This window comes from Canis lupus, chromosome X, assembly GCF_003254725.2.
Source record: "Canis lupus dingo isolate Sandy chromosome X, ASM325472v2, whole genome shotgun sequence".
NCBI classification, from domain to species: domain Eukaryota; kingdom Metazoa; phylum Chordata; class Mammalia; order Carnivora; family Canidae; genus Canis; species Canis lupus.
In genome coordinates, this window is record NC_064281.1 from 123,600,608 (window position 1) to 123,619,047 (window position 18,440).

Below are 18,440 nucleotides of genomic sequence, written 5' to 3' on the forward strand. Positions count from 1 at the left end.
GCTCCCCCGCACCCCGCGTCCCGCTCGGGGGCCGCAGCTCCTCGCGTCAGCCGGCCGCGGCGGGGGCCCTGGGAGCCCACACGTGCTACGCAGCCTGGCCCACGGTGCCCCAGCACACCGAGCAGCTCACGCCACCCCGTCCACGCACACCTGCACCCGACGGAGGCCGGCCTCCTTGACCCCAGCTGCTGACCTCCCACCATTATCAGCAGTTCCTTGCTCTCAGGAATCTTACTTGGACCTTGCAGGAACTCGTGGCCGAAAGGAGAAAGTCCGAGGGCAACAGCTTACAGCCGCGTCACCGGCTTTTCTCTGTGGAAAGGCTGAGATCACGGGACTGACGGCTGCCTTCCCCAGCGGCACCCTAAAGGCTCCATGGAAGCTCACAGACACAGAAAAGGAGACACAGCTAGAGCCAGGAGAGCGAAGACTGCGCTGGCGCAGCCGACACTGGTGCGGCACCGGCTCAGGTCGTGACCTCGGGGTCCTGAGACGGACCCCGCAGAGGCGGCCTTGCTCAGCCGGCGGGCTGCCTCCTCCTCGCCCTCTGCCTCTCCCCTGCTTCTGCTCTGTCCCTCTCACACACAAAATAATACATAAATGCAATCTTTGGAAACAAAGGACACAATCAAATACCACTGTATACCCACTCAGGCATCAAAGATTTTAGTCTTACAATATCCAGGGTTAGAGATAATGCAGCTCCATGAGTTCCTGGACTTTGCTGCTGGCAGTCAAAGCTGGTAGCCCCACTAAGGAAGGCACCCTGTCTTTTTTTTATTTATTTATTCTTGAGAGACACAGAGAGAGAGAGAGACGCAGAGACCCAGGCAGAGGGAGAAGCAGGCTCCATGCAGGGAGCCCGACGTGGGACTCGATCCCGGGTCTCCAGGATCAGGCCCTGGGCTGAAGGCGGCGCTCAACCGCTGAGCCCCCGGGCTGCCCAGGAAGGCACTCTCTTAAAATGGAACATGCCCCTCCCCTCCTAGCCAGCGATTCCACTCCGAGGTACCTGTATCCTAGAACAATCCCTGAATATGTACAACTAGGGACATGTACAACAGTGCTCGTGAAAATGGCTTTGCTCACACCAAAGACCTGTGACCAACTCCTGCGCCGACCGCCTGGGGCATGTTCCCACAATACAATCTTATTTGACTAAGATCAAAACAAATCAGAGATACACAAATACATAAAGGACAGAAGAACCCTTCCTGCGTCCCCTCCCGCTGCCCAGAGGGAACAGCCTTGCCCTCTTCGACCTACGACTTCTCACACGTTCCTCTGAGCACGTAGAACATGTTCAAAACGACAGTTGCGGGGATCCCCAGGTGGCTCGGCGACTTACCGCCTGCCTTTGGCCCAGGGCGTGATCCTGGGGTCCCGGGATCAAGTCCCACGTCGGGCTCCCTGCACAGAGCCTGCTTCTCCCTCTGCCTGGGTCTCTACCTCTCTCTCTGTGTCTTTCATGAATAAATAAATAAAATCTTAAGAAAAAGACAGTTGCCTGTTTTGTCTCAGTACAGAAACCCGAGGACACGCGGCCTTGCTTCTTCGGAGCCCAACCATCCTTCCCTTTGCCCACCTGCCCATGAAGCGGGGGCCTCCTCTGAGGACTAGCCGAGACGAGACAAAATTCACCCAGTCACAATGAACAATTGACTGGTTTTTAGTATCATCACGGACTTGTGGAACCCTCCCCCTCCCCCACCAGGGACATTGTCATCACCCCCAAATGAAGCCCACTGCCCAGTCCCCTGGCCTTGGCCCCTGGCGACCGCTCATCTGTTTCCTGCAGGACTACTGATCGAGTCTACCACAGAGGCCTAAACAAATATTCTCCCTTGAGAATTTTTAGGCAAAGTTCAGCCCTTGCAGCTCACAGGAAAATAAAAAAAAATCACTACACACAAATCAGCAAACAAGGCCCCAGGGGTGAGACCCAGCAGACACTGTAGATAACCATATCGGGCCTAAACCTTCAGCTATTTGCATGCAAGATGACCCGAACACCACAGAGTCGATGGACCCCGAGCGACTGGGTGGCTCATTGCTTGGGCGTCGGCCTATTGATTTTCCCTCCGGTCGTGATCTCAGGGTTGGAAAGTTGAACCCTGTCTGCTTGAGATTTCCTTTCCCCACCCTCTCTCCATAAATATATAAATAAAATCTTTTTTTAAGATAAGAAAATTGCAGGGCCCCTGGGTGGCTCATTCAGTTAAGCTTCTGCTTTCAGCTCAGGTCATGATCCCAGGGTCCTGGGGTTGAGTCCTCTCATTGGGTCCCCGGCTCAGCGGGGAGCCTGCTTCTCCCTCTCCCTCTGCTGCACCCCCACTTGTGCTCACTCTCTCTCTTTCAGTATTAAAAATAAAAAATATTTCAGAAAAACAAACAAGAAAATGTATAGATCCAAATTAATCATGTTAACAGGTTAATAGGAAAACCCTATTATCTCAGTAGATGAAAAAAAATAAATTTCATTCAACATCTATTCATGCTACTAAAAACCAGACTTTTAACAAACCAGTCGTTTAGAAGTTATTCGTAGGGGACGCTTGGGTGGCTCAGCGGTTAAAGGGCTGCCTTTGGCTCAGGGTGTGACCCCAGGGTCCCGAGATCGAGTCCCGCATCGGGCTCCCTGCATGGAGCCTGCTTCTCCCTCTGCCTTTCTCTCTCTCTCTCTCTGTGTCCCTCATGAATAAATAAACGAAACCTTAAAAAAAATAAAAGTCACTCATAAAAGATGTACAACAAATATACTTAGTGGTGAAAAGCTAAATGCATTTCCTTTAAGACTTCATATTGTAAGTCCCATCCAGCACAAGAAGGTAAAAATAAAAGTGTCAAGGCATAATGATTGGAAGAGAAGAAACAAAATTGTCACTATCTGCAGATATTTTATTGTGTTTGTGAAATACTTAAAAATCTGTCAATAACTTATTAAAGTTAATAAGATGATTGGTAGATTTTTAAATACAGAAATTGACTGTATTTCTATGTAACAGCCACACACAGAATGTGATTTTAAAACACACCATTCAGTGCTCCATCTAGGATGATCAAACATTGAGGAGCAAGTGTGACTCTATCTACCTGGGGGCAGAATTAGAACAACCTGATGGAATCCACCAAAGAGGATCTAAAAACTGTGGAGGCAACAATAAATAAATAAAAATTTAAAAAATAAAAATAAAAGCTGCAGAGGCGAGTCATGGTCAGGTCTGGACAAGCTGAGCAGCCGAGGGATTCGGTGGTCCGGCCATCGGCGGGGAGGCTGAGAGCAGTTAGAAAGGAAGGCAGGGTGGGCCCAGGGTGTGACCCGGGGTCCCGGGATCGAGTCCCGCGTCAGGCTCCCTGCATGGGGCCTGCTTCTCCCTCTGCCTGGGTCTCTGCCTCTCTCTCTCTCTCTGGGTCTCTCATGAATAAATAAATAAAATCTACAAAAATAAAAGAAAGGGAGGCAGGTGTGCACAGTCCCCGGCAGGAGAGCTTCAGCGAGGGGCTCCTGGAGCCGGATTGGGCTCCGGTCTACACGGAGGCTCAGCTGAGGCTGGAAAACACCGGCCGGGGAGCCGCCCGGGACCGGGGGCGTCATTCGCCTGCCTGCGGGCGGCCGCTCCGGTTCCAGGTGCTCAGGGCTCAGAACCTGAGTTTGCTCCCTTGGAATTTATTGCTTCTTGGAATTTATTGCAATGATCTGCTTTTCTCAATTCCTGGAACTGCCTTTAGGCACAGAAATTCAGGTCAGAGTTCCTGAGTGGAACAGTATAGCTTCTGACCATATTACAGACAGAAGCCTGGGGGCGCCTGGGGGGCTCAGCGGTTGAGGCCCACCTTGGGCTCAGGGCTGGTCCCGGGGTCCTGGGATCGAGTCCGCCTGGGGCCCTGCTTCTCCCTCCCCCTCCTCCCCTCCCCCTGCTCCTGCTTTCTCCCGCGGTCTCTTCCTCTTTCTCAAAGACATAAAATCTTTTAAAAAATAAAATAAAATTGGACCCCACGTCACATCACATAAAACTCAGTTGGAGTCGCTTAAGGACTTAAAATTGAAAGGCCCAAAGCGCAAGACTTTTAGAAGACCAAACAGGACACTTCCTTTATGACCCCGACGTCCAAAAGGACTCCTTAGAAGAAAGTGATTGCGAAATTGGACCCCTTTAGAGTAAGTACGTCCCCTCTTAAAACCGTGTCCTATCAAGGGTGAAAATGAAATCCTCCACCTGGGAGAAGGTATTTTCCGCATCGTCGGCCTTCCCACCGATGGCAAACAATATATCAAGGGTTGCTACAGACCTAAACCGAGCATAGAAGACACCTACGGAGGTTTTGTGGTCTTTTTTTTAAGATTTTATTCATGAGAGACAGAGAGGCAGAGACCCAGGCAGAGGGAGAAGCAGGCCCCACGCAGGGGGCACCCCCCCGCCCCGGCGTCCCCGTCGGAGGCAGCAGCGAGGCAGGTGAGGAGCCAGGACAGGGGAGGGCACGACGCGCTTGTTCAGTGTGCCCTCCTGTCCCCGCGGCCCGGTGCAGCCCACCCTCGGGTCGGCTCTGTGGGTCTTACCTGCGGCGGCGCCAGGACCCCGTGGCCAGGTAGCAGGTGCCCACCTGCCTGCAGCTCCCCGGCTCCGTGAAGCCCTCCATCCCCCGCGCTCAGGCCACACGCCTGGGGGCCTCCGTGTCCCCCCACCCGGCCAGCCTTGGCTCCCACCCCGGCGGCCCCTCTCTGGACCCGCACATTGTGAAACCCACCCCCCCACGCCCCTGCTCCCCGATATCCTCGGCCTGGCGGCTGCGATGACCCCAAACACAGCTGTCGCTCTCAGGCCCTGCTCTGCCCCAGGCGGTCTGGGGGGCCCTTGTCACCCCCAGGAGGAGCGCAGGTGCCTCCGTGGCCCCCAGGGGCCTGCTCCGCCCACAGTCACTGTGGCCTCTTGGCTGCCTTCGAACCCCCTGGGGCTGCCCCCCCCCCACAGCGATCCGACTCCTCCCGCAGCTCGGTGCTCCCAAGCCCGTGAGCGGGTGTGCGTGACCCGGCCCAGCACTGGGCGGCTGCCGCAGGGCTCCCCCGAGGGCCCGGGGCGCAGGGCCAAGGGGTCACCTGAAGCCTGAGAGCAGCACTGCGTTTAGAACAGCATCGCCCTCAACGGGCACAGACACCCGAGAGGAGCCCGCCGTGGGGGAGCTACGTGGGCCCCGAGCCGCAGGAAGCGCTGAGCGGCCCGCAGTCCCACACACCCGTGCACCCACGTAGAGACATATGGGCCCTGACGTGTCCCGCAGTGGGCAAAGCGGCAGGCCACGAAATGCCACGCGCGGCGTGGGAGAAGAGAAGGTGTCCACGCGAGCACATCTGTGTGCCTGCATGCACGCCGCCACTCCTCGGGGTGTTGGGGACTCCCTGAAGAAGTATCCCAGCTTCAAATTGGGGAGATGCTGTGTATTGTAGCCTCTTGTGGAGATCCATGGTGGCCTTTTACAAAATTCTTTTTATGCATTTATTTGAGAGAGAGAGAGAGAGAGCACGAGCAGTGGGGAGGGGAAGAGCGAGAGGGAGAAGCTGGCTCCCCGCTGAGCACAGAGCCCCATGTGGGGCTTGATCCCAGGACTCCGAGATCGGGACGCATCTGCCCAGGTCATGATCTCAGGGTCCTGGGACCGAGCCCCGTGTTGGACTCACTGCTCAGAGGGGAGCCTGCTCCTCCCTCCCCCTCTGCTGCTCTCTCTCTCTCAAATACATAGATAGACAAATAAATACATAAATACATTTTTATGTATTAGGTCACTTGGAAGTCCTGGAGCAAAGAAACGTGTAAATCCATTTAATCCAGCGTCTGTCAAACATAATTGACCACTGAACCCTGTTGTCTCATGACATCTATTAAAACAGAACTTTCATTACACAGAAAAGACCTGGGGAAAAACTGGTCATACAAACACAGGAAATAGGGGATCCCCAGGTGGCTCAGGGGTTTAGTGCTGCCTTCAGCCCAGGGCGTGATCCCGGGGTCCCGGGATCGAGTCCCATGTCAGGCTCCCTGCGTGGAGCCTGCTTCTCCCTCTGCCTGTGTCTCTGCCTCTCTCTGTGTGTCTTTCATGAATAAATAAATAAAAATTAAAAAAAAACAAATGGAGATACAGCAAGATGTTCAGAGCGTGTCTGTGCACTAGGATCACAGGTACATTTTCTTCTTTCGGTGTTTTGTGAGAATTGTCTTGTAATGAGTACGTGTCACTATTATAATCAAAACAGCATATTACCATTGTCGAATCACATGTTTTAAAGGCGAAACGAAAGGCAAACAGACTTTAAAATGGAAGATAATTTAATTTTGATTGATACGTAGTTCCTCGTTGGAAGCGACAGCACATTCTGCGCAACGGAATCTTGTAGCGCTTCGTTAGACTGGTTCACCTACAGCGAAACTGGGAAAAGAAGACAAATCGATGAGCTAAGTTTTTGTTTTGTTTTGTTTTGTTTTGATGAATTAAGTTTAAGTTACTACACCGGGACCTGGTCCACACAGTTACCGTGCGGTCATGTTACCTTTTCCGACAGATGATTTTAGACAACGTCTCCCCTTAATATGAACCCCGTGATTTCATTCAGACAAAATGGTTCGATGAGACAATAATGCTATGAATGTGTCTTAGCGTCGTATAGATGGGATGGGAGGTCGATGTACAAGTACGGTCACGTAGCTTTTCTTCTGTTTTGATTGATTAAATTTTTTTCTTTATTTTCAGCAATCTGTACACCCGGTGTGGAGGTCAAACTCATGACCCCAAGATCACCCACTCCATGAACTGAGCCACCCAGGCGTTCCTCTTCCTTGCAAAGTATCTTTACGGGCACCCGGGTGGCTCAGTCGGTTAAGTGACTCTTGGTTTCGACTCAGTTCATGATCTCATGGGTCAAGGGATCAAAGCCCACTTCGGGCTCGGCATCCAGCGGGGAGTCTGCTTGAAGATTCTCTCTCTCCTTCTCTGTCTGTCCCTTCCCACTTGTGCTCTCTCTCTCTCAAATTAGTAAACAAATCTTTAAAAAAAATAAAATTTTTGTTAAAGAACTTATTAACCAAACAATACAATTTCTTCTGGAAAGATTGGGCAGTGTAATTAGTTGAAAATCAACATGAAAATCAATAACAACAGCAATAGAAATAATGATTCCAACTGCACATTTACCATCACGAGGAGATAACCAATGTCTATTACTTTGGTAAGAGCCCTAAAAGATTTTTGCCTTGTACATCTACTTTTTTTTTAGATTGTCATTTTATTATTTATTTATTTATTTATTTATTTATTTTAATTTTTTTCATTAAAAAAATTTTTTTACCAATAAAAATAAATTTATTATTAAAAAAAGAAAGAAATGCAAAAAAAAAAAAGAGAAATGAATACAGTTTCAGACTTACATCACTATATTTTTGTCTCTTTGCTATAGTTTCCCATACCATATCCTAACTCACATAATGTCATTATGTAGTTTGGTAAGTTTGATGGAAATATTATTATAGATGTTAAAGTAATTATCAATAATGTCAAATTATCAAGTAAGTAGGCTCCATGCTTGCGTGGAGTCCAACATCAAACTTGAACTCATGACCCAGAGATCAAGACCCAAACTGACATCAACAGTCTGATACTTATCCGACTGAGGCACCCAGGTGCCCCTAGTTTCCTTTCCTTTTTTTTTTTTTAAGATTTTATTTATTCATGAGAGACACAGAGAGAGAGAGAGAGAGAGAGAGAGAGAGAGGCAGAGACACAGGAGGAGGGAGAAGCAGGCTCCATGCAGCGAGCCTGACGTGGGACTCGATCCCAGTTCTCCAGGATCGCGCCCTGGGCCAAAGGTGGTGCCAAACCGCTGCACCACCCGGGCTGCCCGGCCTCTAGTTTCTAATAACAAACTAGGTTAAATTGTATATCCTCTATTATAATCAGCTTTTTCCCACTCAATAATATTTCAGGAATACAATTCCATATAACGATCCTCTACAACAGCGTTTGGTGACTATATAATGCTCATTGTATGAACATTTGGTGCTTTCTGTAACCAGCCGATGGACATTTAAGTTGTGTCTGGTTTTTCACTATTATAAACCATAGTAAAAATTCCTTACACACGTTCCTTCACATACTTGACAGAGCCAGTCGGTGTCCCTGATTGCCACCAGGTGCTGAGCTACTACTTGAAGGCCTTGTAACAGCTGCAGCTAGTGCTGTACAGGTGAGTACAGAGGTCCCGAAGCACAGAGAAACTGTCCAATCCTTACAGTGAGATGTATTCTTTATTTTCATTTTTTATTAATTTATATATCTAGATCTTTAAAGAATTTTTCTTTATTCATGGGAAACACAGAGAGACAGAGACCTATGCAGAGGGAGAAGCAAGCTCCCTGCGGGTAGCCCGATGCAGGACTCGAACCCAGGACCCTGACCCCAGGGTCACGACATGAGCCGAAGGCAGATGCTCAACCACTGAGCCAGGGAGGTGTCCCATGAAATGAAAAATTTAAAAACCAGTATTACTGGGGCACCTGGCTGGCTCAGTCGGTGGAGTGTGCGACTCCTGGTTTCGGGGTTGTGAGTTCAAGCCCAACGTTGAGGGTAGACATTCCTTCAAAATAAAATGTCAAAAAAAATCTGTATTATTGAGACTCTACCGTGTGCTTAGTACCAAGCACCAATTTTTCCTGGGTCTTCATGTGCCCTTTATGGACATAGATTCAAATATACCTTTATTTTTGTAATATCTAAAAAAAATCATACATTGAAGTGGGTTTTTTTTTTCCCCTGTTGTATTATTTTGGTCATCTTCCACAAAGAAGTTAATAATGTGCCTCCGGCATCTATCAGTTTTCCTTCTAATCTTTCTTTCTTTAAATTTTTTTTTCAAGGGCCAATTGTAATGTGAACATTTATTTATTTATTTATTTATTTATTGTTTTTGTTTTTTTTTGCCATTTATTTATGTAACACTTGTCTTCGTTGAAGTTGGATTCCCACCGTACAGTGTAACACCCAGCGCGCATCCCATCAGGCGCCCTCCTCGGTGACTTTCACTCAAGTATTTTTAATAACTGGATAAGGTGTTTAAGTAGATGAGCTCAGCCTTAGTAGATGAGCGTTTACACCCGGACTTGCCCGGCTCCCGTCAGTTTTTCATCAATGTCGTCTTTTGTCTTGCCGTGTCTTGCCTCCGCTCTTGCCCGCCGTCCTCACTGCGGCCAGCTCGCCCGCCCCGGGGGGGGCTTACTGGTTTTGCTCCCCAGGGTGAGCCCTCTACGCCAGAGAGGGAAGGGCACCTCTGGCACGTCGCCTGCCCTCTGCACAGAAGTCCTTCCGAGCATGTGTGTTTAACCGATACTTCGGCTGCTTCTGACGCAGCAGGGCTGGTGGCCATTGTCCCAGTGGCGGGGACTTCAGGACTCGGGATCACCGATCCCTGGACTGGAGCGCTGGCTTCCCAAGCAGGGAGACGCAGCCTTTCCCCGGGCTTGGGAAGACCGAACATGTTGCCAGGCTCGCAGGCTGCCTGACATCCACCCGGGGCCTGTGTCACCTTTCTGGCCCTACGGAAGGCAGCCGCCCTGTAGGGGACACGGAGAAATGCCGCCCAGGGTGCCCCTTGGGGACAGGCTCACGGTGTTGGCCACACGCAGCCTGGATAAAGGCTCAGCCGCTTCCCGGGAGCCTGGGGGGCTCAGGCAGTTTAGCTTCGGACTCGCGACTGAGACATGGTGGTGATTTGGGGGTCCTGGGATCGAGTCCCAGGTCGGCTCTGCGCGGGGTGTGGAGCCTGCTTAGGACTCTCTCTCCCCGTCCCCTGCACCCCACTCTCATGTGCTCTTCCCCCCTCCAAAAAACCCAGTCTTTGCCACTGGGGCTAACGGGAGAGGAGGCTGGTGGGGTTGGTCGGGCTGTGTCGGGCCTGCGCGGGTGGTGTCCCCGACATCAGCCAGGCCCGGGGTCCCAACGCGGGTTCAAGGCTCCAACAGCGGCCGTGCATGTAGGTTTCTTGGGCAAGAAGCTTCGCTGCAGAACTCGGCTGCCGTCTGTTGGCTGCACGGAGGTGCGTGTCGCTGAGCAGGGCCCGGGTGGCTCCCGAGATCGCTGGAGATCGTGGCGGCCCGGGCCCCCCCGCCCTCTGCTCCCCCCCCTCCCCCCCGCCGCCGGCGAGGCAGCTGAGCGGGCCTGGGGACACGCTGCTCCCATCGCCCGACCCCTCGGTCCGCCGTGTCCCGTGGGCCTTCCCTGCCCGCGCAGACAGGAGCCCAGCAGCCTTGGGCCTCGACCTTGGGGTTGGCGCCACTCGGAAACCCGATTACACGGTGTCCACGAGCACTCCCTGACCCCAAGGGAAAGATAACGAGGAGGAAACGAAGTCCGTGGAAAAGCAAACAGTCATAAACCTGCTTATCCGCGGCCGCCGCTGCCATGGGCGCTGCCCGCGAGCCACATGCACCGCCTTGACCTTTGCCTTCACCTTTGCCTTCACCGCAGACGGACCGCGGGGGCGGGGGGCGCTGGGGGTGCAGTTCCCCGCCTGTCGGGCCCCTCTCCTCCCTCCTCCCTGCCTCCCTCCTCCTGCCTGCCTCCTCCCCCTCCTCCCTGTCCCTCCTCCCTCCTCCATCTCCCCCTCCTCCGTCTCCCCTCCTCCTTTTTCCCCTCCTCCCTCTCCCTCTCCTCCTTCTCCCTCCTCTTCCGTTCCCCTTCTACTCCCTCTCCCTCTCCTCCCTCTTCCTGCCCTCCCTGTCGCCCCTCCTCCCTCTCCCCCTTCCTCCCTCTCCCCCCCCTCCATCTCCCCCTACCTCCTTGTCCTCCCTCCTCCTTCTTGCCTCCTCCCTCCTCCCTCTCCCCCTCCTCCTTCTCTCCCTCCTCCCTCCTTCTTCCTGCCTCTTCCTCTTCCTCCCTCTAACCCTCCTCCCTGCCCCCCTCCTCCCTCTTTCTTCCTGCCTCTCCCCTGTCCTCCCTGTCGCCTCTCCTCCCTTGCCCTCTTACTCCGTCTCTCCGTCCTCCATCTCCCCCTCCTCCCTGCCCCCTCCTCCCTCTCCCCCTCCTCCCTGCCCCCTCCTCCCTCCTTCTTCCTGCCTCTTCCTCCTTCTCCCTCTCCCCCTCCTCCCTGCCCCCCTCCTCCCTCCTTCTTCCTGCCTCTCCTCCGTCCTCCCTCCTCCATCTCTCACTCCTCCTTCTCCCCCTCTTCTGAGTCCCCTCTCCCCGTCCTCCCTGCTCCACCTCCTCCCTCTCCCCCTCCTCCTTCTCTTCCTCCTCCTTCCTTCTTCCTGCCTCTTCCTCCTTCTCCCTCTCCCCCTCCTCCCTGCCCCCCTCCTCCTTCTCCCCCTCCTCCCTGCCCCCCTCCTCCTTCTCCCCCTCCTCCCTGCCCCCCTCCTCCCTCCTTCTTCCTGCCTCTCCCCCGTCCTCCCTCCTCCATCTCTCACTCCTCCCTCTCCCCCTCCTCCCTGTCTGGCAGCTTACGTGAGGCAGCAGAGGAGCCCCACTAGGACGATGGCGAAAAGGAAGGCGAATACAGTGGCCGTGGGGAGGGAGCTCTTGATGCGGTCCCACACGTAGTCCTGGAAGCTGCTCAGCCAGGACCTGCGGTTGTCTGCCGGGAAAGCCACCGTGTCATCGGATGGGGCAGCGCCAGGTGAGCCCCGCTGTGCCCCGACCCCGGGCCCGGGGGTGTCCGTGTCCCCGGCTCCGCAGCCCGCCAGCCGCGCCCCCCTCCGCGGCCAGGGCACCGCCTGGGCCACCTGGGCTGCGGCGGGGGCCTCCGGGACCAGTGTCCCCAGGAGTGGCCTCGGTCCCGGCCGCGCGCTGCCTCCCGGGCTCCCGGCCTTGGCTGCCCAGGCCCGGCCGTCCCGCTGCCGCTGCTTTTCTGTTCTCCTTAGGGCTGTTTCCTTCTTTCTTTGCGGGAGGGTGGGAGACGGGGGGGGGGGGGGGCTCCAGCTGACCCGATCCGCGCTGACCGGGCCCTGAGCCTCCCGGGCGGCCCGCGCACCTACCCCGCGGCGGGGGCAGCACCTCAGCCTCGTCCTGGACACCGAAGGCGGGCGCCGCGCCGTCGGGCAGGAGGCAGCTGGCGGAGCACAGCACGACGGCGGCTGTCAGCAGCTGGGGGGCCTCCATGGCCGGCCTCCAACGCCCCGGCAGCTCGGTCTGCAGAGGACACAGGGTAGGCCTTGAGCGGCTGGACAGAGCGAGGACACCCCAGCGGAGCGACACCGCGAGCCCCGAGCGCGTCCCCTCCCCCGAGGCCCCCCGAGGCCCCCCCACCCCCGGCCTCCCGACCCAAGGCTGCAGCTCACGGCTCTTGTTCTCCCCCAAACCTGGGCTGTCACCCTCCATTCTCCTTTTATACTCCCCAGCCTCATCCATTCCAGAAGTCACAGTGCTCCCTGCCCCCGCGGGGCCTCCCCACGTCCCCCCACCCAGCCTGGTGTCCTGGCCTCCGCCCTGGCCTCCCCAGCCTCCTGTGGGCTTTGCTCTAAGGCACAGAAGAGGCCCCTTGCGCCCCTGCCCCCCTGCCCTACCCTCTCCTCCCGGTCGCCCCACCTCAGCCCGATTTCCGCTTACCAAGCCTGTGCTCCCGGCTGGAGTCTTTGGCTCCCCCAGCCCCTCCTGCAAATATTCCCCCGACTCTTTAGCTCACCCACTTTAAGTGCTCAAATGTCACCTTCTGGGACCCTGGATTCAGATCGTACCCGCCTCCCCACTAACTTCCTCATCAGCTGACCTGCTCGGTCTTCCCGCACACACTTCATCAGGATGGACTTTGGGATTTCTGTTCCATGTTTATTTGATCCTATGTGTTTTCCTGGTGAAGGTGTCAGCAGTGCGAGGCAGGGGCTTTGTCCGGGGCTCACTGCTGCTCGCTACCTACCCCTCAGGCGCTCCCAGTCCATGCACTGTTTTGGGGTGAATGAGTGGCTGGCGGATTGTGGCCTGAGCCAGCAGTCTCCCATCCCTGGGCCCAGCACGGGGGTTCTGAACAAGGACGGGACATCCTGGGTAGCTCCTGGGAAGGCTTTTCTCCATCTTGACAGAAGAGGTGGTGCCATCCCGTCCCGTGTGCTGCCTCAAGCACAGTTTAAGGGCTTAAGGGTGATGGCCATGAGGCAATGGCTAAGACAATGACACCTCCGAGGCACCAAGCCAACACCTGCAGCCCTCCTGCGGGCTGCTTGGCATGTGAACACAGAACCCCGACTTGGGCCATTCAAGCTTGGCCTTTCTAGTACCACGACATCTATGATGGAGCCAGTCAGGTAGTGTTGAGAGGGCTTAAAGTGACCCAAGGCGCGGGGCAGGCCACTCACCTGACTCAGCGACAGCGTCCAAAGGAGCCAGAGAAGTAGGCTTGTCTTCAGAGTGCAGCAGTCCACAGAAGTAGCTCAGAGGCCTCGCCTAACGTCTCTGAGGTTCCGAACAGAACCCCCCCACTGATTATGACGTCATCCATGAACCCCACCCCCCGGTCTCCATCGGACAGCTGCACACAGAGGCACCTTCTGCCTCTTACCCACAGCTGTGCTTCCCCGCAGGCCCGAACCACTCTAAGATGTGTGATGTGCCACAGGGTGTGTCCCCTCCCTTACAGTAGCGTCCACATGGCACTTGGATAAACGGTGAAGGTGGCACTTCATATTTGTGGGGGGGGGGAAGAGATGGTTTAATATGATGATGCACTGAAGGAAAACCCTACACATAAACTAAATAAATAAATTCTAGATGGATCAGGGACTGAACAAACATAAAACCGTGTACATATTGGAATAAAATCTGGGTGGATGCATTTATCATCTTGGTGTGGAAAAAAGCGACTCTAAGCATGTCATCTAAGCCAAAGCCATACTTGAAAGTACTGATAATAAACTCACGGCATAAAAAGTGTGAAGTTTTGGGGCCCTGGGTGGCTCAGCCTGTTAAGCATCTGCCTTGGGCTCAGGTCATGATCCCGAGTCCTGGGATGGAGCCCTGCATGGCCCCCCTGCTCAGCGGGGACCCTGCTTCTCCCTCTTTCTCTGCCACCTACTCCCTCTGGTTGCATCCTCTCACCTTCTCTCCCTTTCATATAAAGTACTAAAAATCTTTTAAAAACCCCCAAAGCTTTCACAAAGCAAAATACTGTAAAGAATATGTGACTAATGACAAATTTGGCAACACATTTCATAACATATATGACAAATAATAGGTTAAGATCCTTAAGACGCAAAGAACTCCTACTCATTGATTTTTTTAAAGATCTATTTATTTATTTTAGAGAGAGACAGAGAGAGAGAGTGAGCATGTGGGTCAGTGCGGGGAGGAGCAGGGGGAGAGAGCCCTCAAGTGGACTCCCTGCCAGGCACAGAGCCCGACCTGGGGAGCCCAAAGTGGGCCCTGAGAGCATGACCTGGGCTGAAACCAAGAGTTGGATGCTCCACCAGCCGAGCACCCAGGCGCCCCATCCCATAAGTTAATTTTTAAGAAAAGATGGTCACGTCCACAGAGGAACCAGCGTGAATGATGCCTTAGAGTTGGGTCAGAAAGCAAAGGGCAAATTATGATCTATGCTATGGAACAGCATGGAATCCAGCGATGAAAATGAGCCAGCAGGAAATGTCTGCAGTCGGGGGGCTCCGGCGTGGAGCCGTCATGCCTAGTGCTCCCCGGTGTCGTCAGGTCCTTACCCGAGACAGTCACCACGGGGTATCCACAGGCTCACCTTTGGTAGGCAGTGCCCGGTGGTCTTCCAAAACAGTCATACCACAACAGCATGCACACCCGCTCCACACCCACCCGTCAGTTGTACATGCTACAAACATTTTCTCCCAGCCTGTCCGTGAACAGCAGATCTGAAGCTACGCAAGGTCTGGGGATGCTGTGAGGACACCTGCCATGACCCTCCTAGAAGTTCTATTGTTCGCCGTTCATAGAGCTTTAATTCACTTGAGACTAATTTTATTTTTGTACAGTGTGAGGAAGGAGTCGCATTTCATTTTTTTAAAAATGGCTTTCTCTCTTTAAAGTATGTTTATTTATTTGGTTTTAGTAGACGCTACTCCCAGTGCAGGGCTTGAACTCACAGCCCCGAGATCAAGAGTCACGCGCTCTACTGCTGAGCCAGCCAGGCGCCCCAAATTTCAATTTTTCACAAGGATTTCTGGTTGGCCCAGTACTCCTGTCCTGGGGGGCTCTTTTGTCATCAATCAAGTGTCCATATATAATGTGGGTCTATCTCTGGATTCTAATATGTCCCACTAGTCTATCGATCTGTCCTTGTGTCAGTACCACATTGTCTTCATTACTGTTGCTTTGAAATACATGTGGCCTGGCTAGCTCAGTGGGCAGAGCCTGTGACTCTTGATTTTGGCTTGTGAGTTCGAGCCCCATGCTGGGTGTAGAGATTACGTCAAAATGAATTTAAAAATCTTCAAAAATGAAATAAGATAAATGCTGCTGTGTGATATTTTGGCTATTCTCGGCCTTTTACATTTCCACATGCTGGATTCCACAGTGAGAACACGCTGGACTTTACACTGAGATTGTGCTGAATCTACAGCTCTGTCTGTGAAGAACATCTTTGTAACATTGAGTCTTCTGATCTCAATTATTTAGGTCTTTTGAGATATCTCATATAAGTGGTCTCCGTTTTGGTTAGCAATATGGTGACACTGTACCTGCAAGTTTCTAGGAGCGCTCTGCCAGTCATCAGCCTGTGATTAGGCAGTCAGAGGGTCAGAAATCCTCATGGTCATTTTATAAACAATAGAGTCTGAGTCTGCATTTTGTCATTTTGAAGCTGGATTTTTTTTTTTTGTGAAGCTGGATTTTTGTATAGTCTGTTCTATAGCATTGAAAGACAGACTCATTTTAATATGTATCTTCCAAAGATTGTTGACTTGTGACCTTGAGATTATGTCTTTCTTTTTTTAAGATTTTATTTATTTATTCATGAGAGACACAGAGAGACAGAGAGAGAGGCAGAGACGCAGGCAGAGGGAGAAGCAGACCTGACACAGGGAGCCCCGACGTGGGACTCGATCCCGGGACTCAAAGGTCACGCCCTGGGCCAAAGGCAGGTGCCAAACTGCTGAGCCACCCAGGCACCCCAAGATTGTCTGATAAAATGTTTGTGATAGAAAATTATATTTGTTCACTGAAAGTCACAAAGTACTTTGTCATAGGAGAGTGAATTTGCTTCCTGATCTTCTGATAATTAACTTGCTGTGATGTCGGTGATTGCGGCTAACGGAGCGGCCTTCTAGAACCGCGCGGGTTTTCTGGCGTTAGCAATAGTGTCTGTGTGCTCCTCGCCCAGGTTTACCCGGTAGACAATGCACATCCTCATTCTTCTACATTCGCCCTGGAATTTCCCACTGGCCCCAGGCTGTGTTTTGCTCTGGTCTCTCTTTAATTCCGCTTTGCACTAAGAGACTCTGATCTGAGGATTCTAATTTGTTTGATGATCATTATTGTAATTTCATCCCAAAGAAATTTTTTCCTCTTGTTTTATTTGACCACATCCAATGTGTGATCTTCCTCTTGGCAACTTTCAATTTTTATCCTGGTTAGAGCACTTCGCATAGCTCAGCCTGTGGCATTCTGCGGTGCCCAAGGCAGTGTTGCTCACCCCGGGCACAAGAGCGTCGGCAGAGAGTTCTAGAACTTACTCATCCTGCACCCCCCATTTCTTTTTCAGTCTCTTGCCTTCTATGAAGTCTTATCCTGGATCAAGGCTCCATTTTAATTTAATTTTTTTTTTTTTTTTACCTCTCATAAATGATCTCACTTTCTACTCTGAGTTCAGTTTAGTCTGGTTCCTGACTCACTAATTCGGATTTCTAAAGTGTCCATCCTGCGATTCAGCGCATCCGCACGAAGATCGCTGTTCACATTTTTATTTCCAGTGTGAAACTACATCTGTTGAAGGCGGCTGTGCGTGTGTCAAGGTTTTATGTGAGCAATCATGGAGGAAAGCGGCAGGAGGGCCAAAGGGCATTTCAGATCCAAGAGCATTTCAGAAATTGGTGTATCTGGCCCATAGCACAGGAATTCCAGAGCAGGGTCATTAAGAGAGAGCAGGGTGGCTGACCTTTGCCAGGAAATAGAACCACGTCGCCTCCGGGGGCCGCTTGCCTCCCGGGCTGCTCGGGGAAGCCAGTTACCGACCTCTGTGCATCCGCCCTAACGTGTGCACCTGCCCCCGCTGCTCCGCGATCCCCCGCGGCAGCCGGGCTGCCTTCCCAGGAGGTCACAGCAGCGCCAGCACGGTCGCCACGAAGTGCTCTAGTTCGGGGGAAAAGCATCGATTTCCTCGCGTCTCGTGGGAGTGTAAGGCCTGTCCTCTTGCACCAGGAACCCCGTGGACGCGGCCGTGGGTCGCAGACTTCGGGTCCTCCCGGCCTCCGGTCCCCTCGGCCCCGGTGGGCGTGGGGTCCCAGTGAGGCCTGCTACGGTCGTCGCCCTTCCTGAGCCCCGAAGACGAGGACACGGACCTATGACCGCGTCTACAGGGAGGCCCAGATCGGCCTGCTCGCTCCGGGCTTCGCGGCGCCGACGGCAAGCGGGGCCTTTACTCCCCAGGTACCCAGACCGGACTCCCACATCCCGGATACCTTCCGCCCGCCGCAGACGCGGTCACTGCACAGAGGACGTGGGGCTGCGCGACAGACCTCGCTGTCGGCCGGAGGACGCCTTCCAGATGGGGTGCGGCCTCGCCTCAGGCCGCGGGAGGGAAGGGCGAACGTGGGAGCACTTGGGGGACAGGGGGCAGGGCCGGGGAGGTGGGGGGACAAGGCCGGGGAGGTGGGGGGACAGGGCGGGGAGGTGGGGGCACAGGGCCCAGGAGGCCACGGGGACAGGCTGGAGAGGTGGGGGTCAGGGCCCGGGAAGCCGCGGGGACAGGGCAGGGAGGCAGGGGAGACAGGGCCGCAGAGGCGCGGGTCAGGCGGGCTGCTGGGTGTCGCAGCCCAGGACCTCCAGCCTCAGGGCGATGTGGTGCGCCCAGCTCTGCGGGTGCAGGCGCACGTAGCGAGCCACCAGCGGGGGTTCGAGAGCGTTCCGCACAGGCGTGGAGGAGTCCCGGTTTCCCTGGAAGACCTGAAAGGAGACCCCCAGCGCCGTGAGCCGCCGACCGCAGGGCCCGCGGCCCCCCCGACCTCCCCCCACCCCCGCGCCCTCCGCTTCCAGCAGCTTCCAGGAGCCCCGCCTCGACCCGGCTCCGCGCTAGGCCGGACGCCCTCAGCCGCTCGCCAACGTGTCCCGTGTCCCGGCCACTGAGGCTTTAGTCCCGCGGCCGCGAGCAGTGAAGCCAGGCACTGTCGAACGTCACGGGCCTCGGGAAGCTGGGACACTAATGTCATGGGCGCCGACACCCGCCGCCTACAGTCACCGCGTGTCACACACCGAGATGTGCCCCCTGTCTCTATCCCCCGTGCATACGCGCGCATGTC

General features: G+C 54.1%; 2 protein-coding genes across 5 annotated transcripts in view; both read right to left on the bottom strand.

The window, feature by feature from the left end:
• Positions 1 to 6,302: 6,302 nt before the first annotated feature.
• Positions 6,303 to 17,932, bottom strand: SMIM9 (small integral membrane protein 9). 2 transcript variants are annotated; one of them, XM_035711449.2, is made up of 5 exons: positions 13,323 to 14,110; positions 12,740 to 12,911; positions 12,009 to 12,162; positions 11,479 to 11,608; positions 6,303 to 6,420 (listed from the first exon to the last, which is right to left on the bottom strand). In XM_035711449.2, exons 3-5 carry the CDS (start codon positions 12,130 to 12,132, stop codon positions 6,396 to 6,398), a joined length of 279 nt encoding a protein of 92 aa, XP_035567342.2. In that variant the 5' UTR covers positions 12,133 to 12,162; positions 12,740 to 12,911; positions 13,323 to 14,110; the 3' UTR covers positions 6,303 to 6,395. The 2 variants fall into 2 exon arrangements, with proteins under 2 accessions (XP_035567342.2, XP_025316321.3); XM_025460536.3 differs by lacking the exon at positions 12,740 to 12,911 and having other exon boundaries at positions 13,323 to 17,932.
• F8 (coagulation factor VIII) overlaps positions 15,902 to 18,440 on the bottom strand; it is a 151,345-nt gene continuing 148,806 nt past the window's right edge. For all 3 annotated transcript variants that reach the window (XM_049107307.1, XM_049107306.1, XM_025460528.3), the window contains one exon: positions 15,902 to 18,087. In XM_049107307.1, the coding sequence (XP_048963264.1) occupies positions 17,932 to 18,087 (156 nt within the window). In that variant the 3' untranslated portion in view covers positions 15,902 to 17,931. The remainder of the gene's footprint in view (positions 18,088 to 18,440) is intronic.